Genomic DNA, 15,193 nt, shown 5'->3' with positions numbered 1-15,193 from the left:
ACCCCACGAAATTGTCCTGGGTCACACAAACTCCAGAGACCCTCTTGACCTTATAACAACAACATTCTACTCGGATTATGTTTCGACACATAAAGACAAGGTCAACGCTATGTACGAAACGATCAAAGAACAAACTGACCGCAGCAAAGAGAAAGTCGCTACAAAAAGGAACGTAGAAGGCCCTGAAACATCGGAATTTAAAGTGAATCAAAAGGTCTACACTAAATTAAATCCTAGGAATAAGAATCACCCCAGATACGCTGGCCCATACGTGATTCTTGAAATGTTAGAACATAATAGGGTGAAAATCAAAAGTACCAAAAGTCCATATAAAGTCCGAACCATTCATATCAAAGAACTAAAAAAACCCTTACTTACAGATGGCCCTTCATACAAGGAAAATCCCATTACCACGACTTAAAAACCAACCCCGGAATCCTACCCTACAAGCTAGGTAACGCCCAAAAGGTAATCGACCAATGGAACTTCATCCAAACATACGATGTAACCAAATTACTACAAGAATTCTCCGCTATAAACATCAAGTACGATTCGCTCCAAGAAACCTTAAATAATTCGACCAGCTACAAAACTGAATTTCACAACTCCCTTGCAATAACGAGTAATTTGAGACGCAAAATTAACGAACAAATAAATCAGATTTTTCCGACAAATTTACGAACAAAAAGAGCCCTGATAAATGCACTAGGCTCCATAATACGAACTATAACGGGAAACCTAGATCAAGAAGATGCAGAACGCTTTGACCATAACATCGACGTACTTAGACAAAATCAAAAGGAATTGAAAACGACCCTCGATAAACAAACAACCCTGATAAGTAGTGCCACGAATAAATTTCAAGAAATAATAACAAATATCTCGCATAATCAAGTTGTCTTGGGAGAACGAATCAACCAAATAATAAAAATCGTAAAAGAAGTCGATATCGAAGAAACAAACCTTTTCGAATTCTTCAGGATTCATATGATAATTACGCAGATTACAATGTTTTATCAAAACATTTACGACACACTTTCCGACATTGAAGAAGCGATCACATTTTCCAAATTAAATACTTTTCACAACAAAATAATAGATTCTAAAATACTCCTAGACGAGTTACAACTTGTAAAATCCCAAATAAAAACAGGAAAGTTGCCTTTTGAACCAAACGCAGATAATTTGTTAAAATTCGAAAATATACTAAAAATAAAAAGCTATACAAAACCCAATATGATAGTTTTCATTATCGAAATACCGTTGGTAGAAAACGAAGCGTATAATCTATTTAAATTGTTTCCACTGCCTGTAAAAAACAATCACTCTTATGTAATAATTATACCCAACCTAGAATACCTAATAATAAATGACAAAACATTCGGATATGTAAATCACCCCTGCCAACAAATATCTTCCAACGAATACCTATGTTCTCATGTACAGTCTGAAAATTATAACAACCATATACCTTGCGAAGTCGAACTGTTGAGATACGAGAGTAATATTACCAATTGTAAACCGGTATGTATAGATCTAAACGACTTACAAATTCAAAGCATAGATGAGAATAAATGGATTGTAATAACAACACAAGAAACAATAGTAGTAGAGACATGTGACGAATTACAGAGTAATATCCTGTTAAACGGGACCTACCTGATAGAATTAGATTCAAATTGTAACCTTAGGATAAAAGGAAGTGTTTTAAAAAGCTATGGAAACACCAAAATTAATTTCCAAACGATACCTTTACCAAATGTAAACCCCGATCATAAAACACCAATGTTACATAAGGAAATAAAAATGAACAACTTAAATCCTGTTAACCTAAATAAAATTGTTAATCTTCAAGAAGAAATAAACATGCAAAAATTGGAAAATTCTAAATTGTTAAAAGATAATTTTTATTACGATAAAATAAATATTTGGACAATACTATTGTATGTAATTATAAGCGTACTAGTAATAACCCTAGTAGTAAGACGCTTTTGGCCGCTATATGTTAAATCTAAGGGAACTGTGCCTCAAGAAACTGACGAATTTTAGATCATAAACACCCCTAAGTGTTATATGATCATCTAAGGGTGGAGGAGTTACAGTCTGCTTATTGTGGTATCAGCAGTACGGTGACGTCACGCCCGCTTTAGCTTAAATAGGACAGTAGCATTAAGAACTGGGCTTGTTGTAATCAATTCGTTGTATTGTACGTTCGCTTTTGTTCTCGTTTTGAATAAATTTTCAGTGAAACTAAAATAGTGTTTTTTTTATCGCGTTTTCTGGGATCCGAAACATAACTTGAGTTACATCAGGAGAATTCCACTAAAGACCGGAGACCTGAGGAATTTGCTGACTATAATACAATTTTAATATAAATAGTTTAGGAGCATAGAAGATTTAGATTTAGTATCAGTTGTAACTTACGCGAGTAATCATTGTCTGTAATAAAACAAATATAATAATTTTGTGTTACTTTATTCGAGAAAATAAATTTTATTATTTTTAAAAAATATAAGTCCGGGCTACCGTGATATAACTGGCGCAGTCGTTCGGATCATTTCTCGGGCTTGTTGTCGAAACTACGACACCGAACTAACCGGAAGTGACCAAAGAATCTACGAAAACCACGAAGGGCCTGGACCAAGAAGTCAACCAGCAAGGACCGGCAATTGCAGAAGGCTCAAAATCGCTAACTGAAGTGCCAAGTCTGATGGCTATGACCCTAGAACTTATCTTCATATTTTGGTAAGTGCAATCGACTATTTTTCATGTCTGATGTTGATGATCTGTTAACTCGTTTGGAAACTCTTAAGTTAGAAACGCCTTCAACAGAACTTCCTTGTGAAAGATCGATTAAAAAGCACTCTAATAATACCTCGCATTCTGATACTTATCTCAACAAAATGGCAGAGTTCAAAACTGAATATATAAGGTGTATCCCAGAATTTGATGGGAACCCAAATGATCTCGGCAGATACCTAAGTGTGTGCCAATCTATAATTGATTCGTTTTATATTGCTCAGCAACCTAATCACTTCCAAAACGTATATCTATTAAATTGTATAATTGGTAAACTCACTGGTAGTGCGAAGCTTGTATTAGGGACACAGAGTGTGAATACATGGGAAGAGCTAAAAAACATTTTGGGGAGACATTTCGCTGATCAAAGAGATGAGGCTTGCCTTAACAAGGATTTAGTAATGCTCCGTCAATGGAACAGTGAATGTCCAAGTCAATTTTACGACCGTGTATTGCATATACTTAATTTGCTCTGCTCATATATTAGCACTCATGAGACTACAGAGGGTGCTAAAAAATTAAAAAGAGAATTATATAATAATTTAGCTTTGAAAACTTTTCTATCGGGACTTAAAGAGCCTATAGGGACCACCATACGATGCATGCGTCCTAGAGATTTACCCGAAGCGCTACAATTTGTCATGGAAGAGAATAATGTACATTATCTCCAGTCGAACTCCAGACTTCCAAATTCTACCCAAACACCCACACGAAACATTAGAACACCTCCTAATAAAAATTCACCCCCTCGTACTCAAACTTCTAGCTACAACCCTCCATTTAACACGTTCAGAAGATTCCAATCATTCAATACAAACAATCATTCTCAACAAAGTTTCCCGAACACACAATCTTTTCAAAACACGCGAAATTTCCAAAACACACAAAATGTACCAAACAGACCAATGACAAACGTATTTCGCCCTAACCAGAATAAACCCCTTCCAAACCCTGTACCCATGAGTACATCTACCAGACAAACCACACGAATCACACGACCACATTTCCATAATAATAATAATAATCAAAATTTTAATGGATATCGACCAAATAATCAATCACAAAATTTTAAAGTTGAAGAATTGTATAATACAAATGTCGCCGGAAATTCACACGACGAAGTCGAGGTCACCGAAGATTACATTCCACGAAGTCAATCGACCCGAGAATTTCCGGGAAGCTCGCGGGAACAGCGCTGGCAAAACAATTCCTATGAAAATGCTGATTCAGCAGATTCCGAAACGTACGTAAATTTTCCGAGAACGAAACGTAACGCCGGAAATTATATCTCCAAACAATAACGACGTTAGTGAATTATCATACATTAGATTCCCGGAATATGACCTTAAATTTTTAATAGACAGCGGATCCACTAAGTCATTTATCGACCCCGAAATTGCAAATCAATATTTTTCCGAACATATCCAATCAGATCCTTTCTTAGTTTCTACTGTATTTCAAAAATCCGCCCATGAATTCAGCACGAAAATACCTAGCTCAAAAATATTTAAACTACCCAAACCCACTCTTATGAAATTCTTCATGTTTAAATTCCATAATTCGTTCCATGGATTACTGGGTTTAGACAATCTGAAACTTTTACAAGCAAACTTAGATTATAACAATGGGTATATTATCACACCATACGCTAAAATAAAACTACAATTTCACAAGACAGGAAAGGAGATTAATAACGTTACTATAGCAGCACGTAGCGAACAAATAATCAAGGTTAAAACGGACATTCAACAAGGAAGTATAGTCATTCCATACACAAAGATACAGGGCTGTGAAATTCCGAACTGTATTTCGAAAACAAAAGATGGCTACGCATTGACTACTATATTAAATAGCACCACTGAACCAGTATCCTTAGATATCTCTTCGCGTTTTAAAGTAGAACCTTTTAATGACGATAACGTCATAGATTTAAATCATTATAGAACTGACCCAAGAGTACCCCAAGAATTTGACCCCTCGATAATCCGTATCAGCCATTTGAACCAGGAAGAAAAATCAAAAATTTTAAAATTATGCCAAGAATACTCCGACATTTTTTATAATGAAGATACTCCTCTCACTTTTACAAATAAAATCAAGCACTCGATCAAAACAACCGACGAACTGCCGGTTTACGCAAAGACGTACCGATACCCATTGGTGCATAGGAAAGAAGTGGAGAACCAAATAAATAAAATGTTAGATCAGAACATCATCCGTCCCAGCAACTCCCCTTGGTCGGCACCAATATGGGTAGTACCCAAAAAGGCCGACGCATCTGGGAAACAAAAATGGCGTGTCTGTGTGGATTTCCGCAAATTAAACGAGAAAACCATCAGTGATAAGTACCCACTCCCTAACATTACAGACTTGCTTGACAAGTTAGGGAAGTGCCAGTACTTCACCACCCTGGATCTTGCTAGCGGTTTCCACCAGATAGAAATGGAGGAAACCGACATACAGAAAACGGCTTTTAGCACAGAGCAGGGCCATTTCGAATACACCCGAATGCCTTTTGGGCTCAAGAATGCCCCAGCCACCTTTCAACGTGTTATGGACAACATTCTACGGGGTATTCAGAACGAAAAATGTTTGGTCTATTTAGATGATATAATCGTATTCTCCACTTCCCTACAAGAGCATTTGGAAAGCCTCCGATCGGTGTTCAATCGGCTAAGGGACTCAAATTTTAAGATACAGTTGGACAAGAGTGAGTTCCTTAGAAAAGAAGTCGCTTATTTAGGTCATGTAGTGACACCAGAAGGAGTCAGGCCAAACCCCGACAAAATTTTAGCCATAAAAAACTACCCAATACCAACCAATGTAAAACAGATTAAAGGCTTCCTTGGCTTGCTAGGATATTACCGTAGATTCATCAATAATTTCGCTAAATTAACCAAGCCATTGACAAGATGCTTGAAGAAAGGTGTACGAATTGAACATAACCGCGAATTTGTTGAGTGTTTTGAAACGTGTAAAAAATTGTTAATGAACGAACCAATCCTGCAGTATCCCGATATGGAAAAACCTTTTAATCTAACCTGCGACGCTAGTAACGTTGCATTAGGCGTTGTACTGTCGCAAGGGCCCATAGGTCAAGACCTACCGGTTGCGTACGCCTCCAGAACTCTCAGTGACTCGGAACAAAAGTACTCAACCATTGAAAGGGAGTGCCTGTGCTTAGTATGGGCTACCAAATATTTCCGCCCCTACCTATTCGGGAGGAAATTTAATATAATAACGGACCACAAACCTTTACAGTGGCTCTTCAACCTGAAGGACCCTTCGTCAAAACTCTTGAGATGGAGGATCAAGCTCGAAGAGTTTGATTATGAAATCAAATATAAAAAAGGAAGCTTGAATACTAATGCCGACGCCCTAAGCAGGGTCGAGATACACGTGAAAGAGACGGACGAATTCGCCAAGTTGGTACAATACATGGAGGAATTCAACAATAGCTTGCAAAATAAAAACACGGAAAATGACGTAGGTCAAGGGGACGAGATGGATAAGATGTCAATGATAGCGCAACCAGATTTGGATCTAATAAAAGAAAAGGAACAGGTGGAAGAAACAGAAGGAAACAGGGATAGGGATGACAGTGAAGGAATAACCATGCACACCAACGTAGAACAAGACCCGATAGTCGGAGTACCGATAGCAGAGACTGCTGTAAATTTTGGGGCTAACCAAATAATAATTACGCGCGTACTCCACTCTCCCGCCGAACCCAGGAAGATGGAACTATTTGGGAAAAAGAGAAGGTTTATATTACAACTACCGGAGGACAATCTGGAACATTACCTCATGAAATTCATAATAGAGAATGTCGACCCAGCAAAGTTGTACTCATTATATTTCGAGGATCCTGACCTCTATCCCCCATTCTGCGAAGTAGTTCGAAGGAATTTCAAATGGCCATCTCTGAAATTCAAGCGATGCACCATAAAACTAGTGGATGTACAGGAAAAAGACGAGATAACGGAAATTATACGGGCGTACCACGAGGGCAAGACTAATCATAGGGGAATCGAGGAGACTGAGCAACGAGTAAAGACCAAATACTATTGGCCCAATATAAAGGAATCGATTCAGTTTTACATCAACGAATGTGAAATCTGCCAAAAAAGCAAATATGAAAGAAATCCTGTAAAAATGCAAATGAATGTAACCCCTACGGCGTCGAAACCCTTCGAGGTTATACAATTAGACACATATACTTTAAGCAACACTAAATTCTTAACAGTGATAGATAGTTTTTCGAAATACGCCCAAGCGTACCCTTTGAAGACACTAGCAGCCACCGAGATTGCCGATAATCTGATGACATTCTTCACCCACCACGGAATTCCAATTAAAATAGTAACAGATAATGGTACAGAATTTAAGAATACCGTTATGATGGAACTATTAAAGTTACACAAAATCGAAATCCATTTCTGTTCACCGGACCACCCTCAATCTAACGGACTTGTGGAAAGGTTGCATTCGACACTGGCCGAACACATAAGGCTATTGAATAATCAAGGACAGGCAGACGCAGAGATCGGAAATAAAATGAAATACGCTATATTGGCGTACAATTACTCCCTGCACTCAGCAACAGGATACAAACCGATCGACATAATAAACGGGCATATAGGCAATGAAGATCCCTTCAACGTCGACCTAAATCAAACACTAATGTCTAACTATGTGACCGAACACAGGGACAAGACCAAAATTCTATACTCAAAATTGAATGAACTACTAGCAGAGAGAAAAGAAAAGACGATAGGCGATCGGAATAAAGATAGGGATGAACCGACCTTGTTCGAACCAGGAAAGGAAGTTTTCATTAAGGAAAACAAAAGACAAAAATTGAGTAATAAATTTCGACCCTCTACTGAGTTAGAAACAGTGGACCCAGCCCGTAAAACAGTAACTTGTAACAAAGGGAAAAAGATCCACATGGACAATCTGAAGCGACCACTAAAGAAAAAACCTGACCGCGATAAAGATAATCCGTAGTTATTTAGGCATTAATCTATTAATTAAGCTAATTAAGTAACCCGCTAGTATGTTAAGTAATCTTAGCGTAATATTGCAGCATCCTTAAAGGACTCTATGGAACACAATCCCAAGGACAAATAGAATTAATCGAATTGAGGGACAATCCTGGTATTGTACCTGTAAAAAAAGGACATGCCAGAGTGACAGATAACATACACACACTCCTACACTATCACGACCTAACACCTATCACCCTCCAACTGGACACACTTCAAGAAAGGACGACAAATATAATCATCACAATCAATTCAGTTAATCACCTAAAACCATACCTAGATGAATTCAAAAATTTCGTGGAAGTTCTGAACTTCGTTCAAGGAAGAGTGAACGAAAAACTAAAAGGAATAATACCACTCTCTCTTAGACAAAGACGGGGAATAGTAAACGGTTTAGGATCGATATTTAAGGCCGTAACGGGAAATCTCGACGCATCAGACGGAGAAAGGTATGATAGGCTCATAAAAACCCTTCAATCAAATCAAGAGAAATTCCAAGCAAAAACCACAACACGCGAAACATTGCTAGTATCCGCGGTAAAAAGATTTAACCAAACCCTTTTTCAATTATACCAAAATGATAGGCTAATCGAGGAAAAAATGAATCAAGTTATCCCCTATGTCAAAGACGTAATAGATAGCAGGAATTTTGTTTTCATAAAAGAAGTAATTAATGAAATCATTAACATGTACGAATTAATCTATTCCGTCTTACAAGACAGAAAACTCACTTGTATTTGCCAGATTAGGGACATTACACCCTAGCATAATTAAGTCAGAAGATCTTTATAATGAACTGATGCATATCCAAAGTAAAATCAAACCTGACGAATTTCCATTGGAAGTAACCCCTGAAAACGTTTTAACTTTTGAGAAATTCGTCAAAGTAGAATGTTTTATTTCAAAAAATAGGATAACGTACATATTACACATATCAACAGTTTACCCTCAGTCTTTCGCCTACTTTCATTTATACCCAGCACCAGTACCTAGGGAAGGTCTGTTTAAGGTCGTAATACCGCGTCATAAATTTCTTTTGAACAGTCGATCGCATTATGCCTACTATAACGAAGAGTGTCAAGAAATTGCACTAGAGCTATACCTATGCCACAAAGAAAGTTTAACAGAAACCCACGATAACGCCCCCTGCGAAGTAAAGCTTTTGAATGCCAACAAAACACCAAACACCTGTGACCAAGTGCAGATCGAGATTGAAGAAACAATCGTGGACCAACTGGAATCCACCAACAAATGGATCCTAGTACTACCGCAAAGGGAGGTTGTACGGATGAGCTGCCCAGGAAGACAGAATGAAGCAAGGAATTTAGAAGGAACATTTTTGTGTCAACTACCGTGGGAGTGTCAGTTGACAGTTAGTGGAAAAACAGTGAGAAACATACACGAAATAATAAAAACTCAATCGCAACCCGTCTTGTTTCCCGACATAAGTTTAAATCATGTGACACAACGTAAATTAAACCCGAGTATTCATTTACCCGAAGTAAAGTTGGACGATTTACACGAATTAAAAAATGAAGTTTTCCAGGAAGAAACTCAAGCCACCAGTGTGGTTTCAGTGTGGCCAAGTTTATGGACCTTAATCATATATGCATTGCTGATAGGTTGCTGCCTAGCCGCCATTTTGAAGAAAATTGGGCTGTCAAAAGCTAAGAACCAAGCAACCCACTCGGCAACAAACCTCGAGGAGGGCATCCAACTCCCTCGGCTACCCTAAGGAGTTGAAACTAAGGGGGGAGGAGTTACATCAGGAGAATTCCACTAAAGACCGGAGACCTGAGGAATTTGCTGACTATAATACAATTTTAATATAAATAGTTTAGGAGCATAGAAGATTTAGATTTAGTATCAGTTGTAACTTACGCGAGTAATCATTGTCTGTAATAAAACAAATATAATAATTTTGTGTTACTTTATTCGAGAAAATAAATTTTATTATTTTTTAAAAATATAAGTCCGGGCTACCGTGATATAACTAATGACTCTGTGTAATACCAAACCATATTATCATCTATTTTCACATTTGATTAAATAAGAAACCTGAAAACAACTACATCCACTTGTTATGAAAGATCTTCAATATTTTTTGGAATAACAACTTTAAATTATATTATTATTATTAAGAGCAGACTACTGGACGGTTCTTAAAAGTATTAATTATGGATTTAACACTGTTAAAATCTAGTGGGGCGTTTTCTCAAAAGCCCGTAACGAAAACCTACAATCTAGAAGTTGGCAAAATTTATAAAATTGTCGACTTGAGAATAGTGAAGACCAAATTTGGAGAGTCAGTCGTAGCTGAACTAGAGGAAACGGTAGTATTTTTACCACAACGGATGGTTCAAGCTGTTAAAAAAAATATCTCCAAGTTCAAGCCAGACGTGTATGGTTTGATATACAAAAGTCTAAAGGAGGTGTCTGGTCTTGGTTCAACCCCTATTATTGAAATTGTAGAACTCTAAAATGTAAGTATTATCTTTTTTATTTTTTTATTTATGACTATACTACTAATATTTCAATCAGATAAGTGATGAACCCCACGGAGAGTGACAGAACCCTTACAAGCGGTCTATCTAACGTTAGCGATAATATTGTGGATTTGTTCAACAAGGTGTATTTTCAGTTAGCAGCCCGCTCATCAGGCGTGGACGCGGATGAAAAACAAAAATGGTTTAGAAAAGTGCGAAAATCCATTCGCCAACAGGTACTTGCATTAAAACATAGTAAACAAAATGTAGGGTGTTATAGAAAAATGCTTACAAATTTAGGACACTTAAAACGCTTTCAATTTTTGTTTAAAAACTTGAATGTTTCCAGTCATGTAGGTGGGGGTGGGGTTAAACGTTCTGATAGGCTTAGATGGGAAAATGGTCCTCTCGTCTTTCAGGGTCGCATAAGATCAGGTTTAATAATTAATTTAACTCACAAGAAACTAGGAGATTTCTTTACTGATGCTGTGCACCTATTTAAAAGAAGAATTTCTAATATTTTGAAGCAGTATCATTTGATTAAAGTAAATGCAAATTTTTGTGGGGAATATATAATTAAACAAAAAGATTTGGAAAAAACTTCTTTTAAATATTTTAACACGCCAAACCACGTAATTGATAGTAGCGTGGATTTATTAGAATGGTTTCATGATAATATAACTAAGCAAATAATGAATAAGATGGAAGATTTTCAGGAAAGGGATAGTGGGTGGGCTCTCTGTAAAATTATTAGCCTAGAATTAAATATTAATAAATACGAGTGTGGTAGCGGTTCATCTTACATTAAACTACCCGCGGAAATAACTGCCAAAAAAGCATGCATCAACGTAAAAAATAACGATGAAGCTTGTTTTTTTTGGAGTATTGTATCAGCTCTTTATCCGGCGAGTGTTAACTCCGATAGAATTTCATCATATCCTCATTATGAGTCAATATTACATACGAATGGTTTGGATAAGGAAGCTATGCCTCTGTCAAAAATCTCTAAATTTGAAAAACTTAATAACATTTCAATTAATGTTTATATGCTTGAACTAGAGAAATCAGGTTTTGTTACAACTCCAGTTAGATTGACAAGTAAAAAATTAGAGAATCATGTCAATTTACTGTTAACTCAAAATAAGTATTCGCGCAAAAAATCTGATTTTGAAGTAGACGGTGACGATTTGGAGGTGGGAACTGATATTAAATATCATTTTTGTTGGATTAAAGATCTGTCGAGACTTCTCGTTAAGCAGCTAACAAACCACAAAGGTAAAATTTATATTTGTGACAGATGTTTAAATTATTTTCCAAACAATGATAAGTTAATTCAGCATGGTACTTTATGTGAAAAGAAAAATACTTGTAAAATATCTTTTCCTACTTACGATTATGTTCAGTTTCAAAATTATATTTTTAAACAAACTACTCCTTTCGTTGTTTATGCAGATTTCGAGTCGATACTAGAATCTGCTAATGTAAAAGGATGTTATCAGGAACATAAAGCTTTTAGTGTAGGATATTTCTTTAAATGTTCTTACGATGATTCTTTATCATTTTATAGAATGTATCAAGGAATTGATTGTTTAGATTGGTTTTCTAAAGAATTAAAAGAACTTGCTAAAATAGTTTATAGTAAAATGAAATATATTGTTCCAATTATTGCAACAGATAAATTTAACTCAGCTATGTCATGTCATATTTGTGAAAATGTTTTCAAAGAAGGTGACATTATAGTAAGAAACCATGATCATTTCACAGGAGTTATGAGAGGTTTGAGTCATGAAAACTGTAATTTGAGATATAAGAAGCAATTTGTTATACCTGTTTTCTTTCACTGCCTCACCGGCTATGATTCTCATTTTTTAATTAAAAAATTTGGTGTTACTGAAAAAATTTCATTGCTTCCTCTTAACAAGGAAAAATATATTTCATTCACTATCTACAATTCTGAAACAAAACTGAAATTTCGATTTGTTGACTCATTGAGATTCTTAAATGCACCTCTTAGTGAACTAGTGGCGACATTAACAGCTGCAGACTTAAAAATCCTTAGAAATGAATTTAGTACGATTAGTGACAAAACGTTCAGTTTACTAACTAGGAAAGGAGTTTTCTGCTATGACTATCTAGATAACATAAATAAACTGAAAGAAGTAGAGCTTCCCTCTAAAGAAAATTTTTTTAGTCAGCTTAATCAAGAAATGATTAGTGATGATGACTATAACCATGCACAAACTGTGTGGAAAGCTTTTAAAATTAAAAATTTAGGAGAGTACTCTGATTTGTACCTCAAAACAGATGTACTTTTACTAGCTGACATTTTCGAAAATTTCAGAACTAAATGCCGCGAAATTTATGGTCTCGACCCCAGCTGGTATTTTACATTACCAGGATATACCTGGGATTGCATGCTTAAATTCACATCATGCAAACTTAGACTTCTTAAAGATATCGACCAAATCATGTTTATTGAAAATGGTCTAAGAGGAGGAATTTCTATGTGCTCAAATCGTTATTCTGAAGCTAACAATAAATTTATGAAAAACTATGACATCTCAAAACCATCTAAATATTTATTATACTTAGACGTTAATAATCTATATGGTTGGGCAATGTGTCAATACCTCCCATATGATAATTTTGAATGGATTGAAGATTTTACGAATTTTAATATTTGGGAAATCAGTGATACCTCAGAACTTGGATACATTTTAAAAGTTGATTTAGAGTATCCAAGTGATATTCATGATTTACATAAAGATTTACCTTTTTGTCCTGAGCACAAAGCACCTCCAGATTCAAAATTACCGAAACTTTTAACTACTCTTTCTTCTAAAATCAAATATGTAATTCATTACAGAAATTTGAAACAAGCCTTAGAGAATGGTTTAAAATTAGTAAAAATTCATCGAATTTTGAAATTTAATCAAACCCCTTGGTTAAAACCATACATCGATTTAAACACAAAATTAAGATCGCAGGCTAATTCTAACTTTGCTAAAAATTTATTCAAACTTATGAATAACGCTGTATTTGGGAAAACTATGGAGAACATTCGAAAACATAGAATTGTGAAATTAGTTAATAATTGGGATCTACGTTATGGTGCAAAAAATCTTATATCTAACCCAAATTTCCACAGTGTTGTAAAATTCAGCGAACAACTGGTAGCTATTGAACTGAATAAAAGTAATTTGATTTTTAATAAACCCTTATATATTGGAATGTGCATACTAGACATTTCAAAACTTCTTATGTATGAGTTTCATTATAGTTATATGATATATAAAGTACCAACAATCCAAAACCTGAAATTAATGTACATTGACACTGATAGTTTTATTTATGAAATTACATGTGAGGATGCTTATTCTCAAATTATCAAAATGGATCTAATGAAATTTGATACTAGTGACTACCCTAAGGATAATATACATGGAATTCCACAAACAAATAAAAAAGTTTTAGGTTTAATGAAAGATGAAGTTGCTGGACAAATAATTACGCATTTTGTAGGTTTAAGGTCTAAAATGTATTCATTCAAACTAGAGAATGATAAATGCGTCAAGAAGTTAAAAGGAATTAAATTTCAAGTTGTAAAAAATAATATAACGTTTGAAGATTACGTAAATTGCTTAAAATATGGTGAAGAAAAATTTATAACTCAAAACAACATTCGTTCTATAAAACATAATTTGTTTACTTGTAAGGAAACGAAACTAGCTCTTAACAAATATGATGATAAGCGGTTCTTACTAAGTTCTAGTCATGACACTCTTCCATGGGGCCATTACAAAATACATAGTAAAAATAAAACAAATAAATAAAAAATGTGAATGTGTTTTAATTTATTTACCCTTCAACTTGTAGTAATAGTAGTATATAAAAAGCGTGATAAAAGATTTCAAAGCTAAACAAGATACAACTGCTGCAATATACTTTATAAGAAAATTTTGTGTCTCATCTCCGTTACAATATACATCTTCTGTACTTGTACTATTTGAGTTGTCATTACACGCTGAAGTAGATGATGATGATGATGATGATGATGATGACTTCTCTACACTTTTCCAGGTACTATCACCATATGTTCGATTTTTATAGATTATTCTAATTTTATAATCAGTAGCATTTTTAGGTAAATCTACTGATAATGCTGGGAAGTTTGTATCAGCCAAATTCATTTTCATCCATTCCGTAGGCCAACGGGCATTAATTACCCACTTACGCTAACGTTATTGAGCTAGAACCCGCTTTGCCCCTGACGCAATAACGTTACCGTTAACGGGTATTAATTACCCACTCACGCTAACGCTATTGAGCCAGAACCCGCCCCTGGCGCAATAACGTTACCGTTAACGGGTATTAATTACCCACTCACGCTAACGCTATTGAGCCAGAACCCGCATTGCTCTACTACTAGAGCACATAAGACTTTTGAACAATCAGGGCCAATTGGAAACACCCATAGCGAGAAAAATAAATTCCGCAATATTAACATACAATCACATAACACATTCTGCCACAAATTTCAAACCAATAGACATCAGCGGACATATTAGTAATGAAGATCCGTTTAATATGAATTTAGATTAAATATTAATGACTCATTATGTAGCCGAACATAAAGACCGCACCAAAGTTTTATACTTCAAACTAAATCAATCTCTAATGGAGGAAAAAGAGAAAAGAACGAAAAAAATTAACGAAAATAGAGATAAACCAACTATATTCGAGCCAGAGAAGCAAGCTTATGTGGCAAAGCATTCAAGAAATAAACTGGGCAACACTTTCCAATGTCCAACTAAAATCGAAACTGTAGACCCGACTCGGAAAACGGTTACCACGACGGAT

General features: G+C 35.5%; 2 protein-coding genes across 3 annotated transcripts; both read left to right on the top strand.

Annotated features, from left to right (window-relative positions):
• Positions 1–2,406: 2,406 nt before the first annotated feature.
• LOC136339585 (uncharacterized) lies at positions 2,407–9,949 on the top strand. Of its 2 annotated transcripts, none has more exons than XM_066282949.1 (2): positions 2,407–2,745; positions 8,892–9,949. In XM_066282949.1, the coding sequence occupies exons 1-2, from the start codon at positions 2,711–2,713 to the stop codon at positions 9,580–9,582; spliced, it is 726 nt and encodes a 241-aa protein (XP_066139046.1). In that variant the 5' UTR covers positions 2,407–2,710; the 3' UTR covers positions 9,583–9,949. The 2 variants fall into 2 exon arrangements, with proteins under 2 accessions (XP_066139046.1, XP_066139045.1); XM_066282948.1 differs by having other exon boundaries at positions 7,889–9,941.
• Positions 9,950–10,738: 789 nt separating this feature from the next.
• LOC136339584 (uncharacterized) lies at positions 10,739–14,539 on the top strand. Its single transcript, XM_066282947.1, has one exon. It carries the CDS (start codon positions 11,026–11,028, stop codon positions 14,164–14,166), a length of 3,141 nt encoding a protein of 1,046 aa, XP_066139044.1. The 5' UTR covers positions 10,739–11,025; the 3' UTR covers positions 14,167–14,539.
• Positions 14,540–15,193: the final 654 nt, after the last annotated feature.

Source organism: Euwallacea fornicatus, chromosome 6 (genome assembly GCF_040115645.1).
Source record: "Euwallacea fornicatus isolate EFF26 chromosome 6, ASM4011564v1, whole genome shotgun sequence".
Lineage (NCBI taxonomy): Eukaryota > Metazoa > Arthropoda > Insecta > Coleoptera > Curculionidae > Euwallacea > Euwallacea fornicatus.
The sequence above is the reverse complement of the archived record's forward strand: the minus strand, read 5'-3'. Positions and strand labels throughout refer to the sequence as shown.